Source organism: Mus caroli, chromosome 11 (genome assembly GCF_900094665.2).
Source record: "Mus caroli chromosome 11, CAROLI_EIJ_v1.1, whole genome shotgun sequence".
NCBI lineage: Eukaryota > Metazoa > Chordata > Mammalia > Rodentia > Muridae > Mus > Mus caroli.
The window spans coordinates 30,081,024-30,103,188 of record NC_034580.1 but is presented as its reverse complement, the minus strand read 5'-3'; the positions used below and the strand labels follow the sequence as shown (position 1 = coordinate 30,103,188).

General features: G+C 43.0%; 1 protein-coding gene across 1 annotated transcript in view; it reads left to right on the top strand.

The window, feature by feature from the left end:
* The window catches only part of Dock2 (dedicator of cytokinesis 2), a 558,039-nt gene that overhangs the window by 278,102 nt on the left and 257,772 nt on the right, over positions 1-22,165 (top strand). Inside the window, exons 24-25 of the mRNA XM_021175778.2 lie at positions 3,324-3,394; positions 5,427-5,533. Coding sequence (XP_021031437.1) covers positions 3,324-3,394; positions 5,427-5,533 — 178 coding nt within the window. The remainder of the gene's footprint in view (positions 1-3,323; positions 3,395-5,426; positions 5,534-22,165) is intronic.

The following is a 22,165-nucleotide window of genomic DNA, read 5'->3' as shown; positions in this document are numbered from 1 at the left end:
CTAATAGTGAACAAAGAACCTCTTTTCTATGAGTGCTTAGACAAGTATTTCTTGGGTTATACCCACAGTTTGAGGGCCTCTTTGGATTTGAGAGAGTGTGACCCACAGATGTGTTTCCTTTTGCTAATACAGTGTCATAAAGACTAAGTAAAGAATGATTCATCACTTCCAACCCACTCAACCCTATCACCCCTTCCTCTTATGTGTTGGGTCCTGAGGACATCTAATTTTCTTACACCTGGTTGGTGCATCCTGATCAAGATGGTCCTTGCCTGACTAGGTTGTGATGTCCTGTGTTCTTATAACTGCCTCATAACTGAATGTCACGATGATTCATAGTATTTACAACCTAGACTTCTCTTCAATAGAAAAAAAAAACAACAAAAATATCCATGGTTTATATTTGTCTTAACCACTATTTCTTGAAATTGGTCACAAACCTCCCTTTTATCTATAGAAAACTTCACACCATCATGTGGGTCATGAATGCCTGTTAAGCCCTAGTTTAAAACATTGGCTGTTTCCTCTTATGATCTAGAGTTGAAAAAAAGGAATGAACTCTAGACCTCATATTCAGTAAATATAAAGAAAAGGGTCTGACATGTTTGACAGCATACAAATTTAGAATATCTCTGTGCAATAAAAGATACGATAAGCAAAGCTAAAACATAATCTCAGACAACAGGAAAAGCAACAGGAAACTCCTGTAAAATGTGTTACTGTAAGAAGACTGATGTTGATGTGTAGAGAATTCTGCAATTGAGCAAGGAAAAAAATCAACTGAAAGGATGGGAGAAAAGATATGAATGAGCAAGTTAGTAAATACAGATATTTATTAAGTGTAGAGAAAATGGCTGACAGAGCTAGCAACCAAAGACTTTCAGAATTACAGTAGCAAGTTGTTTATCACACTGACAAAAATTAAAAAGGTTGCATATTCAATGTGAGCAAGGACTTGGGGAAGTTGAAATGCAGTGGAGAGGAATTGCTTGCTGCCTCTTTCAAGATCATTTGGTGAGAACTAAAATGTATATGTATCTTGATGCACTAATTTGTCTGCAAGCAATCTGTTCTATAGGGATCCTTACAGAGTTGTGTATGTATTTTCAAATATGAACTGTCTCCCAAATGTGTTTTTTATAATTAGGAAAGTGGAAATAGCCTAGGATCCAAGAGCAGGGCAAGGTAAAGGAGGTATAGTGGACCCATTGGGCATTGCTGCTTGGGGGTCAAAATTAACAGCGTGTGTTCCAGGGGAGAGTATGCTAAGGATCTAGTGGAAAAACTTAACTGCAAAACCAACTTCAATTGAATATATATACACATGTGTGTACAAAGATTACACACATGTCCATGTACATACATGTCTAAGTAGTGCAAAAGAAAACTCATATGACTTTAACAATATATTTTTTTTCTGGGGCGTAGAGACTGAAGCTGAGATAAGGATATAGGACTTGAGGGGCAGTCTTTACCCTTATTTTGTGCGATTTGAAAAAATGAAGGATTGGAGAAGGGCTGTTGTGTGAGTAAGGTGGCTGTTTAGGGGGTCTCAGGTGTGGCTCAGAGAGAAGCTCCCCAAATCTATACTCTGACTCCACAGTTACAGACTCTGCAATATGCAGTAGGTTACTGAATCCTGATACAACTGGGCATCCCTGTCTTTGAAAATCCCATAACCCCCTCAGGGCAGTGATAAAGAAGATAAGATATTTATAGTGTTGGTACAGCATCAACTCCATTATTAATTCTCAGAGAAAAGCCAGTCACTATTTAAGAAGCTCATTTATATACAGCTAGGATGAGATATTGTGTGTGTGTGTGTGTGTGTGTGCGTGTGCGTGTGCATGTGTGTGTGTGTATGCACCGTGGCACAAGCGCTGGATATCAGAGAACAACTTGTGGGAGTCAGTTCCCTCCTCTCACTCTGTACATCTGAGGGATGGAACTCAGCCAACAGGCATGGTGGTATATCTGCCCAACCATTTCTCCCGCTCACAAGATATTCTTGGAGAAATTAATCTTCACCATGTTTATTCTAGACTGATTGCTCAAGGATGATACATATTAACATCACGAATTGCATGGAGAAAATAAGATGGAGACACACACTTCTATTAGACCTTTAGTCATTAGATTCCCTCCGTGTGACTTATAGCTCCTGCCGAAATTGTTGCTTGCTTGCCGATAAGCAAACTGTATCCTGTCCAGGGGCATGGGGAGTAGTTCACCCCTCTGACTGCTCAGTTTTCTTAGCCTGGTCACTGGGACAAAGCATACTGATATTGACGGGTGTACTGTTTTCTGTCCTCTATAGTGGCTGCAGAGAGAAAATGTAAATAATTCATTTCAAATCATCCTAGCCACCACCAAACCAATTCAAGCTTAGCACCTAGTGAGGTGTTTGTTAGTTTGTGTTTGTGTGTGTGTGTATGATGATATTTTTGTCTAAAGCCACATGGCTAAGAAGGCATGGAATCTGAACGTAACCACAGAGCCAAGGTGCTTTCAACATTTAACCTTTTTGAAAATAGGAGTTGTGATTTGCCTCTGTGTGTGTGTGTGTATACATGCCCAACAGGATTTGTGGAGTCCAGGTATTGACATCAGTTATTTCCTCTTTCATTCTTGTTTTTGAGACCAGGTTTATTCCAGTTAGCTTTAAGCGTGGACTTGACATCTGAGAAAGCAAGTCTTAACTAAGGAACGCCCCAGATCACATTGGCCCGTGGGCAGGTCTGTCGGCGTTGTCTGGGTAATTGATCTAGGAGAGCCTGGCCTACTAAAGGTAGTACCATTATGTGGGCGGGTGGTCCTGTGTAAGAAAGCTAGCTAATTGTGAGTCTGGGCTGAGCCAATAAGTAGCATTTATCCATGACTTCTGTTTCATGTTCCTGCTTGAGTCCCTACCTTGACATTCAATAATACATTGCAACTTGTAAGGTGAAATAAACCCTTTAAGTCATTTTTGGTTTGTGTTTTATTGCTAGAACAGAGTGTGTCAATGCTTGCCAATAGGTTAGATGGTGAGAATCTGAAATCTCTTTGTTTCCATATTCTTGTAACTAGGGTAGGTATGTGCTGCCTCGCCTGACTTTCACAGGGGTGTTGGGGACCTGAATTCATATCTTTAGATTTGTGTAGCAGGTTGTTTACTGGCTGAGCCAGCTGTGTTTCAGTCGCCTGGGAGCCTTGAGTGACCACAGCACTGTCTAAGATGCAGGGCCATTCTCTGATCGGCATCATCATGTCACAGAGTGTCTGTCTCACCACCAGCACAGAGGATGCGAGCACCACACATGTTTATTTCATGTTCCCTGCAGGTGGCGGCTTTGAAATACATCCCTTCAGTCCTTCACGATGTGGAAACAGTCTTTGATGCCAAGTTGCTCAGGTGAGAGCTTGTGATGTTCTCTCTCCCAGCTCCCCCGTCACACCAGGGGTTGGAAGGAAAAGCAGGGGCCTCCTGGGGGGTTCCATACAAACTCTCAGCTTCAGGTCAGAGAGGGAACACAGCAGGAGCCTTGCTCAAGGTCCTTAGGATGAGAGCTTTTGGTTGCATTGTGCCGGGCTTCCATGATAACCCATATGTCATGAAAGCATCCTCATCGGTCTCTGAAGATGCTGAGTGTGAGTTGTGGATGCAGGTTTGTCTGACGCAGAACATGGTGTTTGGTTTAGGTCCCAACATTTGCTTGGGAAATCCCATAGCTGAAAACTGGAAAGAGATCATGAAGTCTGGCTTCGTTTTGCTTTCTCTTTTTTGGCTCCAGTCATGTCATGGATGAAGAAATGATTTTAATTAGATCATATCGTGGGAATGGGCATCTGAGTCTGGCCCATACCTGTCACTTTCCCTTCAATCCAGTAATGTTTCCAGATAGCATAAAACAGGATTTTTAAAAAAGAACTTTTTACCTGGAAACACATTTAGATTTAGAAGCACTCGTGCAAGTTCCTCTGCACTTACAGCCATGACCGTAACAAATGTTTGACAGTGAGGCATCACCACAGTTGCTGTTCTTTGAACTTAATTCAGGCTTTGGATGGGGCAGCACCAGTAGGTTTTGTTTGTTTGTTTACTTGCTTGCTTGTTTTTGTTTGTTGGTTTTTTGATTTGTTTTTTAATCACCTTTTCCTTCTCCCTTTCTATGCAATGTACTTACCCCTCATTCATTAGACTTCTCGTGTTACCCATTCAAGAAAACTACCCCTGTCTATAGGAAATCAATTCCTCCCACCCCTACATTCTTCTTGTACCCCTTTGCCATTATTGGTTCCAACTCTTATGCCCACTGCATTTGATTTCATTTGATTGGTGTTATATATTGACCTTCATTAGACTGTGTCAGGCCAACATCTCACCGAGTCTGGCTCCTTTTCTTCCCACTCATCTCCATATTGCCCATTGCAAACCACGTAAATGTTTATTTACTGGGGCGGATCTCTATGATGAGCTGACAGGGACCATAGCAGGAGAAGGAGTGCTAAGTCTTTATCCAACTCTCCTTTCTGATATCCCACACTCGTTCCAGCCACACAACTTTTCTGTAGCCTTCTGAACAATTCCGAGGACTCCATTTTGACCTCAAGACTTACTCTAAAGGATTAACAGATTCAAGATATTTTAAGATTTGTTTATTTATTTTATATATGTGAGTATACTGTAGCTGTCTTCAGACACACCAGAAGAGGCCATTGGATGGAGCCCATTACAGATGGTTGTGAGCCACCCTGAGGTTGCTGGGAATTGAACTCAGGACCTAGGGAAGAACAATCAATGCTCTTAACCACTGAGCCATCTCTCCAGCCACAAGACACTTTAAAATAAAATGATTTAATAATGTACCTTAGTAGCCAATTGGCTAAAACTGACACAGTAGTAAAATCAGAACCTGGTTTGCAATGCTTTTGTCTTTGCTGTCTTACCTGCATGACCTTGGAAAAGTTAGTTAATCTTTCTAACCTTAGTTTCCCATACTTGTCAGACTGATATAATGTTCTCACCAGTAATCTTAGCACTTCGACCAAAATACAGGAATCATGGGTTCAAGATCAGCCTATACTGCATGAAGAGAGCCTGCCTCAACACCCCCAAGTAATAAACAGCTAAAATATAAAGATTGAAATACCTTTTTTCCAAACATCATAGTGTTAGGTTTATGACACAAAGAATGGGTAAAGCACATGTGCTCAGGGTTATTGGTATTTTCAGATTTTCACATCTGAATGCTACTACTATTCAATGCTAACACCGGCATGTTCATTGAAGGTTCACTGTTTACCTGCTGCTCTACAAGGAAGACACAGTGGTCGTAATGCTGTCCCTAGAGCACTAACAGTCCAGGTTGGATCCTCAGTGCCATGAGGTCTAACCTTGGGTCTTGGGTCTAACCTCTACCAACTCCTATTTTTCTTATCTTCAGCCAGCTCCTGTATGAGTTCTACACCTGCATCCCTCCCGTGAAGCTGCAGAAGCAGAAGGTTCAGTCCATGAATGAGATCGTGCAGAGCAACCTCTTCAAAAAGCAAGGTGAGCATGGTCGTTCCTGCTGGGTGGGTCCCCTCTGCGAGGCTAGAGCCAGAGGGCAGACCTGCTCAGCACTGTAGTGTGAGGCTAGAGCCAGAGGGCAGACCTGCTCAGCACTGTAGTGCCTTTCTGCTGGCAGTGTTCTTCCTCCCTAGGTATCAAAAGCAGTGAACAATGTAGGCATTAGAATCTGCATTGATTTTTAAGAAAGCTTAAGCTGCGTTGTTCAGTTTTCTCGAGACAGTTTAATGGGTGGAGAGGTTTGGCATCATTTGCTGAGTGCCAGCTTTCCCTGTATCATCTGTTACTGCTGTCTTTTACTTAGAGGGAGGTGGGTAAAGTTTCTTTAAATAGCAGGAACCTTTAGCTGAGCAGTTCTTGAGTGTGTCAGAATAAACTGGAGAGCTTGTTGAAATGCAAATTTCTGGGCCCATCTCAGTGAATCTGATTAAGTAGGAATTAGTAGCATTTTCGAGCCTTTAGAGGAAGTGCGAATTATTCTTGAATAGGTAATATACCGACCCAACCAAACACAAAGTATGAAAGGTGCCACAGGAAGGTCCTTCAGACGCTGGACAGTTCCTTCTCCGAGGAGGTACTTTAGCTTCCAGCTTCTTGCATTTGCTCCTTGAAAGTAGAATAGAATCCATCCATCTACAGGCATGCACTCTCTCTCCTCTTTACTACATCCCTTAAATGACTGAGTCTCATGTAACTACCTTTTGCCTTTTTTGTTTAATGATAATTTTGGGAGATAGAGGAACGGGAGAAGATTTGGGCAAGGTTTGGTTGGTGATCCTGTTCTTTAGTAGTCGCTGTGAAGAGACAGGGACTCCCTGTTTGCAGTCAGTGAACCAGGCAGTCCAAAGCCCTGGTTTGAGAAGACAGTGTGAGGCTTAGATGTTCACATTTGTCCTCCACATTCCCCCCAGCAGCTTTGCACTGTGGGATCACACTAAACCAATCATGCATTTGTTCCACGTAAACTCTTTGTTTATCTGGAAATTCTGCATCTCGTTACTCTTTCCATGAGAAAAACAAAAACAAAAAGAACTCAAAACATTTCAGAGGTCAGAGGCCAGCATTATTTTCTGTGCCCTCAGACTAGCCCTTTCTGCTTTTAAATTCCTCTATTTACACTAATGTCAATTCTAAAACCAGAAGCAAACTGTGAAAGAGACAAGAGGCCTTCATATACAGGGGATCAGCTGTTCTGTTACCCAACTGGAATTTATTCAAAGAGCAAAACTTGAATATTTATGCAAATTACCTCATAATCACAGAAATATTCAGGAACCACTTCACTGTAAAGATGATTACTCCCCCTCCCCCAATGCCTGGTTAACATGGTGCATGCCCAACTGCTATAGGAATCACCTGCTTGGAGTTCAGGAAAGATTAGGAGAAAGCATGTTCATGCCACTTCCTGACATTTAGACAGATGCGTGGTCACAGAGTGGACTAAGGGAGGTGAATTCTCATAGCTGTGTTTTTAAATGTCATTGGCTTTTCAAAGGGAGAAGCCTGTGTTTTCAAAAGCTCCAACTCCATATCCAAATCTGCTGCTTGCCCTCACTCGGAACGTTTTGAGATAGATCTAACCCTTCCTATGCTGGCAGCTCCAAGCAGGACTTTGGAGAGTGGAGAGAGCTTAGATGAAGACTGAGAAATATGGCGAGGATGGTACTAGCTGCATATAGCTGGCTCTGCACAGGCAGTAGAAATGAGGCTGCTTGGCTCTTCTGTGCTGCTCAAAGCCCCATTTCCTGGGCCAAGAGGAGGCCTCCAAGATTTCATAGAATCACAAGACAGACTGCTACCTATCCTGCTGTATGTCTAAGGTTTAGATTCAGTAGAAAGTACCCCCCATTAAAGCCAATTGACAAAAGGCCAACCCTGGAGTGGCACACAGCTACAAAAGAGATACAAAAGTATCTCTTTACCTTCAAAAACAAAGTGTCCTGTGGGGGAATCACTTTTCTAGTCTGCAAAGGAAGGCTTAGTCTTCCACCCTTGGCTCACAAATGAAGACAATGAGCTTTTACACCAAGCTTCCTGGTAATGTGTCTCACAGGATGCATTGGCTGAGTGAGCCCTCTTAACAAAAGAAGCGAGGAGGGAAGCTTCCCTCCTAAGCTTCTCATGTCCTCAAGTTCAAAGGGAATCAAGTCTGAATTCATGGGGACATCCTGGGGTCCGTTGCTCTTGGGTGAGTATCTCTCTTTCAACCCCTACATCAGATGAGTTTGATTTTCTGCCTGTAATGAGATTCCTGTTATTCACCCTGTGGAGTGTCCTGTGCCTCCGGGACATGATTTGCTTTGAGCTTCACTCATTTAACTGCCAGATGTGCAAAATTGCCGGGAGTATTGTCAATGGCATTAGCTTGGACCTGCAGTCTGGAACATTTGTATTGTATCATCACCTAGTCTAGGAGCTGGAAGACTTGTAAGCGCTGTGCTGAGCTTTTTGACATATTACTTTATTGGAACCTGGGGTGTAATGTTAGAATGTAGGATGGATAGTGCTGGCACATGGGTTACAGTCGACCATAGTTTTTATTCCTGGCTCAGTCTCTTGTCAGCTGTGTGACTATGGGTGATTTCCTTAAACCTCTCTGGTCCTCAGTAAGCTTAGCTATAAATTGGAAATGATAAAAAAAATAGTGCCTATCTCAAAAACGTGTAAGGTAATGACATGGGCAAGCTATTTAAAGGACTCCGGGCAAAGTTGGATTTGTGGGTAGTTTTCATTCTCCAGGCATCATTCGAACTTCTGCCCAGACTTTCAGATTTCTTGCAGGAAGGCTATCTTTTTGTGTTTGATACTTGCTAAGACTCCTGTGTCCCCCAAAACTCCCTCTTTCTCAAACACGGAAATTACTGAGTAGAAGCCCCAGATCTGTATGTTCTTCCCAATTTGGATTTGTATGTCTTTTCCCTCTATTTTTAAAAATTGTTTTCTTGGAGTATTTTTGTCAAAGGTCTGTTTACTATGCACATAGGAGGCAGGTCCAGCTTGGGCACGGAGTCTGAGTCCCCCCTTTTTTCCCCTCACATCATGTAACTACAAAGTTGCAGACAGTTGGTGGCTGTCCTCTCTGGTTTATCACAGAAAACTCATTTAAAACATATATCAATTGTACAAAGAAATAGGGCTCATTATGCCATTTTGCATGCCTGAATATAAGATACTTAGATCATATTCCAATGCCCCACTGCCCTCTCTTGTCTCTCATGCTTCCTTTAAAATACACAGGAGACCCCCTCCACTTTTTTCTATAAAGATCTTTAATCTCCATTGGCCTCAATTTACTTGACCCATGTGATTGAGCAACTCAATTCTAGTGGACTTCATCTTCTCACCTGTAAAGTAGGGCTGCTCTCCCAGGTCCTACAAAGTTGTCATACAGATTAGGTATCATCATGTGGCTTGTTACCCTGGGCATGGTAAAGTTGACCCACTCACTGTGTGTGACTGTCCCTCTGTTGGTGGTTTTACCACAGCAGGAGAACCCAAGATTCTGATCTGCACCTTCTTCAGCACAAGACCAGACTTGCCTGGAGTTGGGGAGGGAGGAGAACTTGCCAAATCCACCTGGACAGCTTGCAAGGGTCTATGGGAAAGCCAGCTGTCAGTACCTGTAGTGTGGCTCTGTCTATGTAGAACTAACCTCTCAGGCAGGCTGCCATCCAGCCAATCACATGCCCCATCTGGTCAGTGTAAGCTGCCTGACTATCCACGCTGCTCACTTCCAAAACAGAAGGGAGCAAGAGGGAGCAGATGGGTCAGAGGTTGGAAGCTCTTCTACAGTCTTGCTTTAGCGGTTGGGTCTCCTGGAGAGGCAGAAGGGAGAACAACACAAGATGCCTGTTGGCTATTGTGGAATAACTATCTTTGAGTCCTATCCCTGTCCTTTGCCAAGTGTCTAGGGCTGCCATGTTCTCAAGTGACACTGCACACTGGCCAGGGGACTGTTACAAGTACAGAGAAGAAGCAAGAGCTTTTGTGCCTAACACCATATGCACTTTCTAACCATCACACACACACTCACACACTCACACATACACACACACTCACACACACTCACACACATACATGCACTCTCACACACACGCATACACACACGCACACACACACATATACACACACATACACACACATACACACACTCACACACACATACACTCACAAACACTCTCACACACACATACAAACAGGTACACACACACATATACACACTCACACACACATACACACACACTCACACACACTCACACATACATACACTCTCACACACACTCACACACATACATACACTCTCACACACACGCATACACACACGCACACACACACACTCACACACACATACACACACACATACACACACATACACACACATACACTCACAAACACTCTCACACACACATACAAACACGTACACACACATATACACACTCACACACACATACACACACACTCACACACACTCACACATACATACACTCTCACACACACATACACACACTCACACACACACACTCACAAACACTCACACACATACACACACACACACACACACACACACCCTGCTTCTTACAACTTTCTTGTCAAACATCAGATCAGCTCTGAGCCTCCAGTTTTATTTCTGAAACCATGTGGCCATGATATCACTGAGCATTAGAGACTTTGCTCTAGAACACCCTTCTCTCTGGGTTCTGGCTGGACCACTTACTCGCTGTGTTGCTTTAAATGAGCGGTCTCACTGAGTTTTAATTTCTCTCATGGCAAAACTGCATAAGCATATATAAAATAATGAGCAGGAAGCCTAAGATAGGCTAAATAGGTATTTAAAAAGTATCTGCTGTGTCTGCTGTATGATTTTAATAACCCTAGCATAATAACAGCATCCTGTTGGAGAGTCATATCAGTGAAATAAATGCCAGCCATGGAAGTTGGAGAGATGCCTCACCAGCCAAGAGTGCTTACTGCTTTTCCAGAGGAACCCAGGGTTGTTTCCCATCATCCCTATTAGATGACTCACTCCCACCTATGACCCTAGTTTTAGGAGATGCAATGGTCTCTGGCTTTCACACTTAGTACACATAAATTCATATCCACACACACATTAAAAAAACTTTAAGAGTCAGCCATTCACTAAGTATTGTTTAGAACGGGGTTATCTATCCTATCTTATGTGTTATCGTCCTTATCTTACATTTGGAATAACTGAAACCTAGAAAGCCAGAACATTTCCATGACAATGAGACCAAAGGATACACAATAAATTGCTTTTTTAGGGTATTGAGCTATGTGGTTCTGGTATGACAAATCTTTCCTCAAATCCCAGTGGGTGGAACATTGTGAAAGTGTATCTCTCTGGAAGTTGATGCAGTTGGTTATCTCACAGAAGGAGGATGGCGGAGGACAGGGCAGAGTGGCACTTATCTATCTCAGACTGCAGTGACATCTGCCCATTCCACCAACAATCTTCTAGGTAGAGCCATACTGCCTACCTCATTGGAGGAGACCTGGGATGGGAAGTTTGCACTCCAGGAGCCTTTTTTGAGATCATCCCTGCCTCTTACTGCTACTAAGTTTTAGAACTGGATTTAGAACATGGGTTTTAAAATCATCTAAAAATCAAAATCCATCTCTTTTTCCCTTCTCTATCATGTCTTGTTTTAGTATTTTATTTGTGTTACAAGTGTTTTCTTTCGCATTTGAAACCACGTCTCACCAATACCCGTGAGGGAGATTAATCTCTTCCATTGTCCCCAGCCACCCATGTTCCAAGTGATGAGCTCCTCACTCTGATAGATGTTGGCCCTGGGCCTTGTAGGGGTGAAACCTGCAGCTCACCTGCAGCAGTCTCAGTAGAACGCTAAGATCAGGCTTGGTTGAAAGAAAAATGTGTGTGTGTGTGTGTGTGTGTGTGTGTGTGTGTGTGTGTGTGTTCCCAGCCCACACCTAGGACAGGCTCTAGCCTTATGGTCGGCCTGCATTCCCATCTGCCTTATACACCTTTGTATACTTCAGCTCTTTGTGTACTGCCTGTAGTTTTTCAGCCTTCCCATTCCCTCCTGTCATGACAGGTAAACTCTGTTGCAGGAATTATTAAAAAGACCATCAATATCGTGCACTACTCCAGGCACTGGCAGGCCACACGGCACCAGTGGGGTGTTCTCATCTCCACCCAACTTGCTAAGTTCCCACTGGCATGTCGCTACCATACCAACCTCATGCATTGAAACCCCCACGACCTTTGTAGTGCACATCAGGCAAACCCACTACTTTGCCACTGTACCTTTTTCTCTGGAACCCAGTTGAGCCAGGGGAGAAGAAAAACACCACACAAACTTTGTTCAGAAACAATGATAACTCAATCTCTGGGCACAACAACTAGAATTCTAATCTTGTAATCCTAATATCTCTGGTGGCGAATCCTGGTAGATCCACCTGGAAACCAGGAGACACTAGCAGCTACATCTTGCCAGTTTGCTATCCTCGATCCAAAGTCCCTGACTCTCTCCTACTTCCTTTGTCCCTCTGTCCAACCTGGAAGTTCCGCCTATTCACCCAGTGATTTATCCCTTTATTCATTTGGGGAGGTTCACAAGAAGTCACCTGAGTACATGACTCATTCCATATTCCAGACAACCTCTCCTGGATGAAGAGAATTAGCATCAAAATACAGGCAGCACAGAGTCATCTACAACAACACTCACCATCTCCAGCGCCCCTCCCCCCCATGGCTCTTGCAATTCGGTTTGGTCCCATTCAACACTTTCCCTATCCTGCTGCAGGTCAGGTGTAGGACCCTGCTGGGGGACAAGTATCAGAACTCTGCACATAGTGTCCCCACACCCCATGTGCATTGAAGACGAAACTGCTTGCTTTAATTTCTGTGATTTTCACCTTCCTTTGGTTTTGTCTTTATACAATGGCAACTTTAAATTAAAATTAGAGGTGCCTTATGGTTCTAGGTTTAGAAAGTAATCCGCCCCATCTCTCCCAAATGACATCTGAACCATGCCCAGGTATTCATTTAGGACAGAGAAGAAAGACTGCCGTTGGCATTTCCTTTAAAAATTATTTATAACAGCTTTCCCTGAGGATTTTGCCTAAGGATGGATTTTAGGTACTCATATCTGTGGCTTCAGGTCTTCATGCCAGATGAAAGAGCAGCTGGCCTGCCCCTTCTGTCTTGTTCTCTTCCTTAGCTCTTTCTCTGGGGCTATAAAAGGGAAACAGAATTGAAGGGTGATGTGGCAGTAGAAAGTTTAATATGTTCGGAAGTACATCTTGGGTTCGCAAAGAGAGCAAAACAAGGTGTCAGTTCTCTGAGAGAGATTCCTTAAAGCTTCAATGCAGCTGAGATCCTGTCTAAATGGTAGCATCCCAGACCCTACACCAAACATGCAGGTCCTAAAAGTCTAGGGAGGGATTTGGGGGTATGCATGATGTCAGTCTTTACAGTGATTCTTTTAAAGGGGCTGGGCCCCTATCCAGGGTGAAGCACAGCTCCTGGAGCCTCAAATGAGGAAGGGATAGGCAGAATCAGATCCCACCAAGCAGAGCTTGCCTTACTCCCGGCACCCAGTCCTTCCTTTCAGCCTTCTTCGCTCAGATCTCTGGTGATGAAAAGGATCTGTTTATCTCATTGTGTGCACTGTCTGCTTAGGGGTTAATGACACCAACTCTTGAGTGTTTGCTTGGATGTTACAGAAGACCACACCATGGTTCAATGAAGGCTAGTATACAAACAACAACAACAACAAAACAAACAAATAAAAAACAAAACAAGAACAAGAAAGAAAGAGAAGGAAAAATACAAGGGAAGCAAGCATCTCAGTTGTAGGCGACTGGAGCAGCAGTGGCTCCTGACTCCTAGTCCACCTCATCACAGCATCACTAGTTGTCACAGGTTGAGCAGTAGTGGCTCCTGACTCCTAATCCACCTCATCATTGCATCATTGGTTGTCACAGGTTTGCCTTTATTGATCTACATTGTCGTGACCTGCACAGCATAGAGATGGACCTAACTGGTGTGATGTGAGGTGAAGAAAGGAGAGATACACTAACACATGTACTGAACAGCTGGGGTCTATTGCTGCACACTTTGATACTCACTAGCAGTCCAGAAGCTCAGTGCATACATCATATACATCTGAACTGAGTGGTGGGCTTATTATATACAGCTCATGGAGGAGAGCAGGTTGGATAATCGTGGTGGGAGGTCTCTCTCTGTAGGTGAGCAGCCTCTGGTTGTAAGCTTCAGTGCATGTCAAATACCTGCAGATGAATCAGGGCAAGTTTGGCAATTTCCTTTGAGCCTGATGCAGAGGAAGCGTTGTCATTCCTATGAGTCTGAAGCACTGGGTCCTAGATGTGGCCATACTCATATCAGCAACACATATTTACACAGGACTTCATCCACTTCCCACACAATGGACTGAATTTGTTATCACTAATAGCACAATTAGCAGCTATCTGTAGTGGAACTTTTGGTTTCTTTAAAAAAACCACAGAGATGTTATAAGAATGTGTTTTCATTTTAATCCCAGGTGTGGTGATATGTGGCTGCTTCAGACTAACCTTAGCAGATGACTGTGATTTGCCTCATGCTCTTGCCAAGGCATGGTTTTGCCAGCTTCAGATAGTTTCTATGATTGTGTGATGTTTGGAATTCTGGGAATTTTTCAAAGGTATTTAAATGCTAGAGCCCCTGAGAGGTGGGGCTATTGGCTGTTGGCTGTTGGGGGGGGGGAGGCTGGTGGCTGGTGATTGTTCTGGGGTCGGAGGGTGGGGGAGAGGGGATAGTTGTATGGTTTGTGAGTAGTCATGCTCAAAGTAGACACAAAAGGAAGTAAATTAGATCCATCTCTATTTCTCTCTCTACTCTCTACTCTTCTTTATCTCCTATCTAGTGATAGAGAGTAAACTGGACTGAGGGGGACAAAGGGTGGGAAAAAGAAGAACCATCAAAGTACAAGACCAGCAACATTTACCCATTCCTTCTCCCAGCATCACCGAGAAAGTTAGCAGTTGCTTATCGATAACCGTGACTCTCCTCTTGCTAGTGAGCAGCAGGATTCTCCAATCCACTCATTATCTTGCCGCTCCCCTTCTTATGCAATACGAGTGAGCCTGTATCTATTCTGAGTGTTGTGGTTTTATGAACTTTTGAACTATTGATAGCTGGGAAACTTTTCTATTTAAGACTTTCCTAAGATCCATATATTTCATAGGCTGCTAGAGTTCGTTGTTTGGGGGACTGAGAAGATCTGTGGTGTGAGGAAATTAATTAATCTATTCCATTTTAAGCATTTGGTTTTAAACATTTGTTGCCATTTTTTTTCTTGTAAGCTTTGCTGATATGGATAGTCTTGTAAATACTGAGGAAGTTCTTCGAGGGTTCTAAGTACTGGAAGATTTGCTTAGGTCACAACACTCAGAATAGATACAGGCTCACTAGTATTGCATAAGAAGGGGAGCGGCAAGATAATGAGTGGATTGGAGAACCCTGCTGCTCACTAGCAAGAGGAGAGTCACAGTTATAGATAAGCAACTGCTAACTTTCTCGGTGGTGCTGGGAGAAGGAATGCATAAATGTTGATGGTCTTGTACTTTGATGGTCTTAGGGGATCTGAGTATTTCATGATAGAAGATAATGCCAAACTAGTTGACAAAGGTGACTGTTTCTAAGTATGTTTCTACCAGGCACCCAGAATACATCCCATGAATCCATATACTCTCCTGAACATAGTACTAGCCCATTTTTTTTTTCTGTCAATGAAATGGCCTTAAGCTAGGTCCTCGGTCTCTCAGTGTATGTTCTCCTGATCACTACTGCTATAGCCTCCTTTCTCGGTGTTTCTTTGCTACATGTAATTTGTATGCCTGTTTACAAATTGTACCCATTTTATTGTATTAATTGTTGCATTATTAGTTATATATCTTTATGCTGTAGTGACATGATCCCTAAGAAGAAACAAGTTCAATGAGGGAGAGTTTATTTTGGCTTACAGTTTTGGTGGTTAAAGTCCATCGTGGTGGGGAAAGGATGGTGGTAGGAGTGGGAGGTGTGGTTCTTCACACTTCATCTGCAGTCAGGAGCAGAAAGCAGATTGCAAGTGAGGCTAAATCATAAAAACCTGGTGACCCACATCCTCCTACCTCAAAAAGTTTCCACCATCTTCCAAAATAGGACCACTAGCTGGGGGTCAAGAGTTCAGCTCTATGGATCCATGGGGAACATTTCATAGTCAAAGATTTGTATTTCTTTCCCTGATCCTTGTCTATATTACATATTCTTCACACTCGTATTTTGCTGACTTATAAATATTCTATTTCTAACTATTCTTTTCATTTTAAGATACAGTTTTGGGAAGAGAAATTATTACTTCATCAATCATTTTAATAGCAAAATCTCTTTATTTCATGCTTCAGAAATCTTTCTCAATTACAAAGTCAAAATATATTTGTATATATTTTATTAAGAGTCTTATAGTTTTATTTATGACTTGTAGCTTCTTAACCCGACTGTGAGTTTATACCTTGGTTTGATCTCACACACAAATCTGGTATTTTTTTTCTTCTCTCTTATCCATGTTTCCCAGTTTCTCCTTTTCCGTGCCAATGTAATTTTATATTTTGGGTTCAGTGTGCTAGTTGGAGGCTCAGAGCAGGATTTCCCACAGTCTGGACTTAATCCCTTGTCCACAGTATGCTAGCTCTCCAGGTCCTCAGGAAAAAGGGTTAGTCTCTTCCCACCAGGGCATCTCCATATTCGGCTCTAGAGTGAGATGAGCATCATGGGAATTATGTACCAAGACATAGCACTTAACCTTCTGCAAGCTTAGACTTGCTCAGTTATGAAAGAAATAATTTTCCTTTTGCCAAAAACTTGCTAGAGCCTATATAGAGTTATAGAGTTTCTTTATACATCTCACAAAACAACATTGAACTGGGAATAGGGAAACCTCTGTTGTGACAGCAACAGTTTCATCAGCATCAGCATCAGCAGCTGAGATTTACTGAGTGCTTAATATGCAGTAGGCACTGAGTGTAATAGTCATGTGTGTTAGCTCACTCAATAAGCTCTTGTGTGAGCTTCAGCAAACCGCATGACCCCTTAAGTAATCATGAGCTTGGACAAAGTCTTCTAGAATGATGCCAACAATGAAAATCTATCTAAAATATCATCCCGCAAGTCACGATAATATTCCTGAATCCCTTCCAGCATTTACGTCAAGGAGTGGGACCATTTCACAGAAGCTGTTTCAGACGAAGAGAGATTTATATTGCCTTTAGATCCCGTAGCCCATCATCTCAGGGCCCTAGACAAGTTCAAAGGACTCAAGCATTAGAGCAAATTTTGTTTCTTCAAGAAAGTGTCCTTGAGTTTTGAAGATTTAAGCTTCTCATCAGAACATTTAGAGGCATCAAAGATCTTTAAATAGGGAGGCCATTTTGCCCGGTCTGCACTGCTGTGTTACAGAGCCATATCCGGCTCCAGGTGCTCGTCCCTCCGCAGATCTGAGAACTCCCCCTCCCACCTTTTCTTCCCATTTGTGACTGATTGCAGAGAGTCTCAGAGAGAAGGCTTCAGATCCAGAATCAGAGAGGAGAGTGGTTTAATAAGCTGTAGAACAAATCCAGGAGACGTTTATAAAAGTGTCTTTTGGGGGAAAGGTGGGTGCTGAAGTTAAAAAAACATATTGGAGTTAAATCAAAGAAAAAAATTCCTCTTGAACTTACAAAAAATACTTAAAATGACATGTTCTAATGGCACTGTGAAGCACGATTAACTTAGGGTAGAAAATACCCTAGGTTGTTAAATGGCAGTTCATGCCACCCTTACCCGTAACTCTTTTCAAATGTTAAAGTGGTTCTGTCCGTGGAAGCACACATGATGTGGGTGTTCACATACAGGCTTGTGAGGTTTTACGTTTACCTCAACATCCTGGTTTTAGTTCTCACTGTGAAACTGGAGTCACGATCCATTTGAATTATAGTGAGGCAGCTTTTAGAACATTCTGTGGCTTTTAGGTTGACTGCTAATGTTTAATTTTGCTTTTTTTATCCCTGATATTTTCCTAAATAGAAGATTCGGTAAGATTACAGTATGATTGAATTGAAATCGAGCTACTGATTCATTTCTGTTGAAATAATATTTCTTTAAAATTTAAAAATATATATGTGGGGAGCATGCAAACATAATAGGAACCCAGTGGCACAGGCTTCTGTGGCTACCACTTACCTGACTGCTATTTTGGGGCACTCTCTGCATAAAGCTGCCCACTCACAATCTTCTTTAATGACCTCCATATCCACCACAGTGTGGGTCTTATCCCCATTGGACAGGTGCAGCAATGGAAAGTTAGAGACCTTGCCAACAGTTACGTGTCGGTGAGGCAGGGCCAGTCTTCCTGTTGGAATCTGCCTGGTTTCTGGAACATCTTCTGAACCTCCATGCTTTATGGCATGTGGACGTGGACAATGAGTTTTGGTCCCAGGAAGCTTACACTGCAGGAGAAAAGATATACTCCAAAATGTCTCTAAACTTGTGCCTGCCTGACTCAGGCAAGCAGTGCAAATGAGGAAGAGGGTGAGATCCTGTCTAACTCATCAAATAGATACTTCCAAACTTCCAATGTCTTAACAACACATTTTCTATCCACCTATTCAACCGGCAGGAAGTTTTAGCACAGGCAAATATGGTTTGTTGTTGTTGTTTACATTTTCCTTTAAAACACTGTACCATTTGGCCTTCCTTTGATTCTTCCTTGTATATCCCAAAGGTCAGTATACAGAGGAATATTTGGCTAAGAAAACAAGAGTGGAAATGCTCAGTGATGCTTAGTTAGAGGAGAGTGATAGGGAGAGGTGATGGTTGGGGTGAGGAGGGCAAAGCCAGTTAGTTCCAGCTTCTTCTTGCCTTGTTTGACACATCTTTGGAGAGTAGTTCCGTGGGAGTTTTTCTTGAATTCTGCTGGTCTAGTTTTGAATGCTACAGACTGAGCCACACCATTCACAGATACAGGACATCAGCTGCCTCTGTAAATTCAGTTTATAAGGCTTTGATAAATGTGTAGAATTTTTCATAAATGTATTATGCATTCGTGAACGCAATTTTATAAATGATGTTTATCCCATGAAAATGGCTCTCAGCAGAATTCAGAGAGAACAGGGTTTCCCAATGTTGGGGATAAGTTTACAGAGGAGGCAGGATGTTGTTACCCAGAAGTAAGGAGCCAAGAGGAGTGTGGTGGGGGTGTTATCTTTGAGTTCCCTGGAGGGTCAGAGATATAGACAGCCTCATCTCAAATTTCAGGAGAATTCAGGGTTAATTCTTTCTTAGCAAGGGCATCCATGCTGTGAGGTATACAATGCTCTGTCTGTCGGGCATCTCTGCAGATGTTCTTCTGAGCTGGAAAAATGACAATTAATAGAAGGTTGTGTTGTCATCTGAACATTGTGAGATTACTATAGAATACTTGAAGATGTATTAATGTATCTATGATGACATTCTTTGTAACTCACCTCTGTTTTATTTATCTTGTATATTTTGTGTAACCAGGGTACACTTTGACCAGGTTTGTCATCTGCTGAAAGCTACTGGAAATGTGTTCACATTATATTTTCAGGGATCCATATTCATATCAGTGATCCATAACTAATATTACATTTTGTTACTTACAGGCACATAAATTCATTCTATCTTAATCTAGAAACTTACTGAAATGTCTACCTTTAATTGACAAATCATCATACTCTCTGCTCATTGGCATTAAAGTTGGTCATGAATGTCACCCAGATTTCTCAGGGGTGTCTAGGAGTTTGATTCTTTCTTATTCCGCCTCATTACACACACACACACACACACACACACACACACACACACACACGCATGCACGCATGCATGCCCATGCACATGTTCACACCTGCAACACCCTCACACCTGTGCACACAGCTGTGTATTTGTGCATGTGTGCGCAGGTACACACACACTTTCACATAAGCCTTTCTCTTCTCCTTCTTTCTGTAATAAACTCAGCACAAAGCAAACTGAGATTTTATTGAGCTGGAACTGGAGAGATCCAATATGGAAGGCACTGGGCACTGAGAAACCCCAGTAGTCCCAGGTAGCCAGTGGAAGTTTTCTGCGTGACATCAGCGAGCCTGGAAAGATTGCTGAGTGGAACCAGACAACAGAGCAAAAAGGGAAGCCAATTACCCAAAGGCAAATGAGGCTCTAATTACAGCTTCAGCTGAAGAGGGAAAATTATTGAAGGAAAGGCTTCCCATTCTCTAGTTAGGTACAGCCCAGAATAGTTGTTCAGAGCAAAGGCCTTTATCAGGACCTGAAGTTGCCACCTCCACCAGGACACTTTACCCCTCACAGCATCTGGCTCTCTTCTATCAAAGGCAGACACAGCATGGTCTCCTCGGTGCTTTGCTCTGAGTATTAAGTGGAACAATTCACTCACGAGGCAGAGAGTCTGGTATTTAGTAAAGAGCTCACAGGTGAAGTGTCATCACTCTCACTGGCAGTAACTGTTTTCAGCTCAGCTATTAGCTGTATGGAAGGGCTGTGTGAGAGAAGGAGAGGCTGGAAGTCAGCAGGGCTGTGTTCTGACTTGGCCTGCTCCTGTGCATTACAATTTAGTGAAGTCACCTCAATCTCAAGTGCAAAACTTGAATTAGAGATGCTTCAGCCTGATTTTATCTCCAGGTCTTCGGACTGAGCTGGCCACCTAGAGATTCAGCTTTGAGCAGCTGTGTGAGCAGCACCCAACATGAGGCTCACAGCATGTTCTCCTTGATGGTGGACATTTGGCTTCTTAGCTCCTCTTTATCCCCTGCTTCTTAACCTGTGAGAGTCCACTGTGATGAGAGCACGTGGCCTCATCTTTGAGTATCTTCACATGATCCTTAGGTATTCAGGGATGTACTGTCTTATGCTGAAATTGAAATGTAGAAAGCAAAATGCAAACACAGGCTCCCACTGTCCACACTACACCCAACTGTCCCTGAGTCGCCAGCGTTTGCTACAGCAACTGGATATACATTTGGGCTTGGAAAAATTCATAATCTGTATTCAAGGCATTTGAAGATCTGGGGTGTTGAGGAAGGTCAGCCACTTGTCCTTGTTGTATGGTTCCTGTTTCTAGAATTTATTCCATCTTCCCCAAATTAAAGGCATAGAGGTTAAAGGTTAGACTTTGGGCCAATCTTCTGATACCCAAGCTCTCCCAAACTTTCATAGTAAAATGAGACCAACAAAGGTTCTTCCTGCCTACCAGAGTTATTTTGTTAAGTGGGGAGATGGTAGGGGGGCATGAGGAAGAGAAAGAGAAGGAAAGGCAGATTCCACAGCCAGCCAATGAAAGATCTAAATCAGCAGTTCAGAGATACTTTGAAGAGGAAGGTTCGCCCTGATACACTCAACAACCAGGTTGCTCCTGGCATCTGGTTGAACAGCTCTCTCCATCCCAAGAAAATCTCGAGCAAAATAAAGATCTTAAATTCATACCAAATGTAGCATGTGTTTCCTGTGCCTGGCACAGCTGAATTAGCACAGTGTAAAAATGAACTGATTCTGATGGGAACTTATCCCGTCCCGCAGGACTCAGTTATTCGTGGGTGCAAGGGGGGGGGGCGCAAACCTGGGAGAAAATGGGAAGGAGGGAAAGAAGAAGCAGAGACCAAGCAAAGAGTTGTCAAGGTCTCAGTTTACTAGGATGAAATGCTGGGTTTTAAAGCATACATCAAGGGGAATAGGGAGGGGTTGAGGGGGAATTAACAAAGAACAAAGAAGTGGGCATCTGCTGACATGAGGGCCGAAGTCAGGCTCCAGGCGGCGGGCACTCTGCGTCTTATCTCCGGAACATAGATCCCCTTAACAGCCTTGGGTGATAGGCCAGGCTCAACATGTAACTCATGTCCTTGGATGTCATGGGAGTCAGGAAGAGATAGGAAAGAGGGTACTATAATTCAGATTTTATAGCCTCAGGTGCCAGGAAGGGAACAGGGAGAAGGGAGTGACAACCGGCTCCTAGCACAAGGCCATTTGGCTTGTCAGGGTTGGAGACAGTAAAAAGTTCGCTTTCTCATGGTATGGTCTCCAACAGGAACTGGGGGTTGGGGAGGACTTGAGGGGTACTTTGTACATTCTGCTCAGTTTTGCTATGAACTCAAAACTTCCTTTAAAAAATGTCCATTAGAAATTAAGCCTTTAGAGAACACACGGCCCTGTCTGACTCACCAGCCTCCTCCCTTTCAACTAAACCTTGGAAGGTTTAGTTCTTCATGGTTATAATAACTTAGGTAGAGTTTGGATATCAGCAGATTTGCCCCAAAGTCTGATAGTCTGATAGATACTCCCTTTATCCTCTCCTGTAATATTCACTGGCAATAAAACAAATCTATCCTCCATACCTTTAGTTAAACTCCTTAGAACTAGAGGCTCTAGTGCTTCACTGTGGGCCACAGCATCTCTCTCTGCCTCTCTGTCTCTCTCGGTCTCTCTCTGTCTCTCTGTCTCTCTCTCTGTCTCTCTCTCTGTCTCTCTCTCTGTCTCTCTCTCTGTCTCTCTGTCTCTCTCTCTCTGTCTCTCTCTCTCTCTCT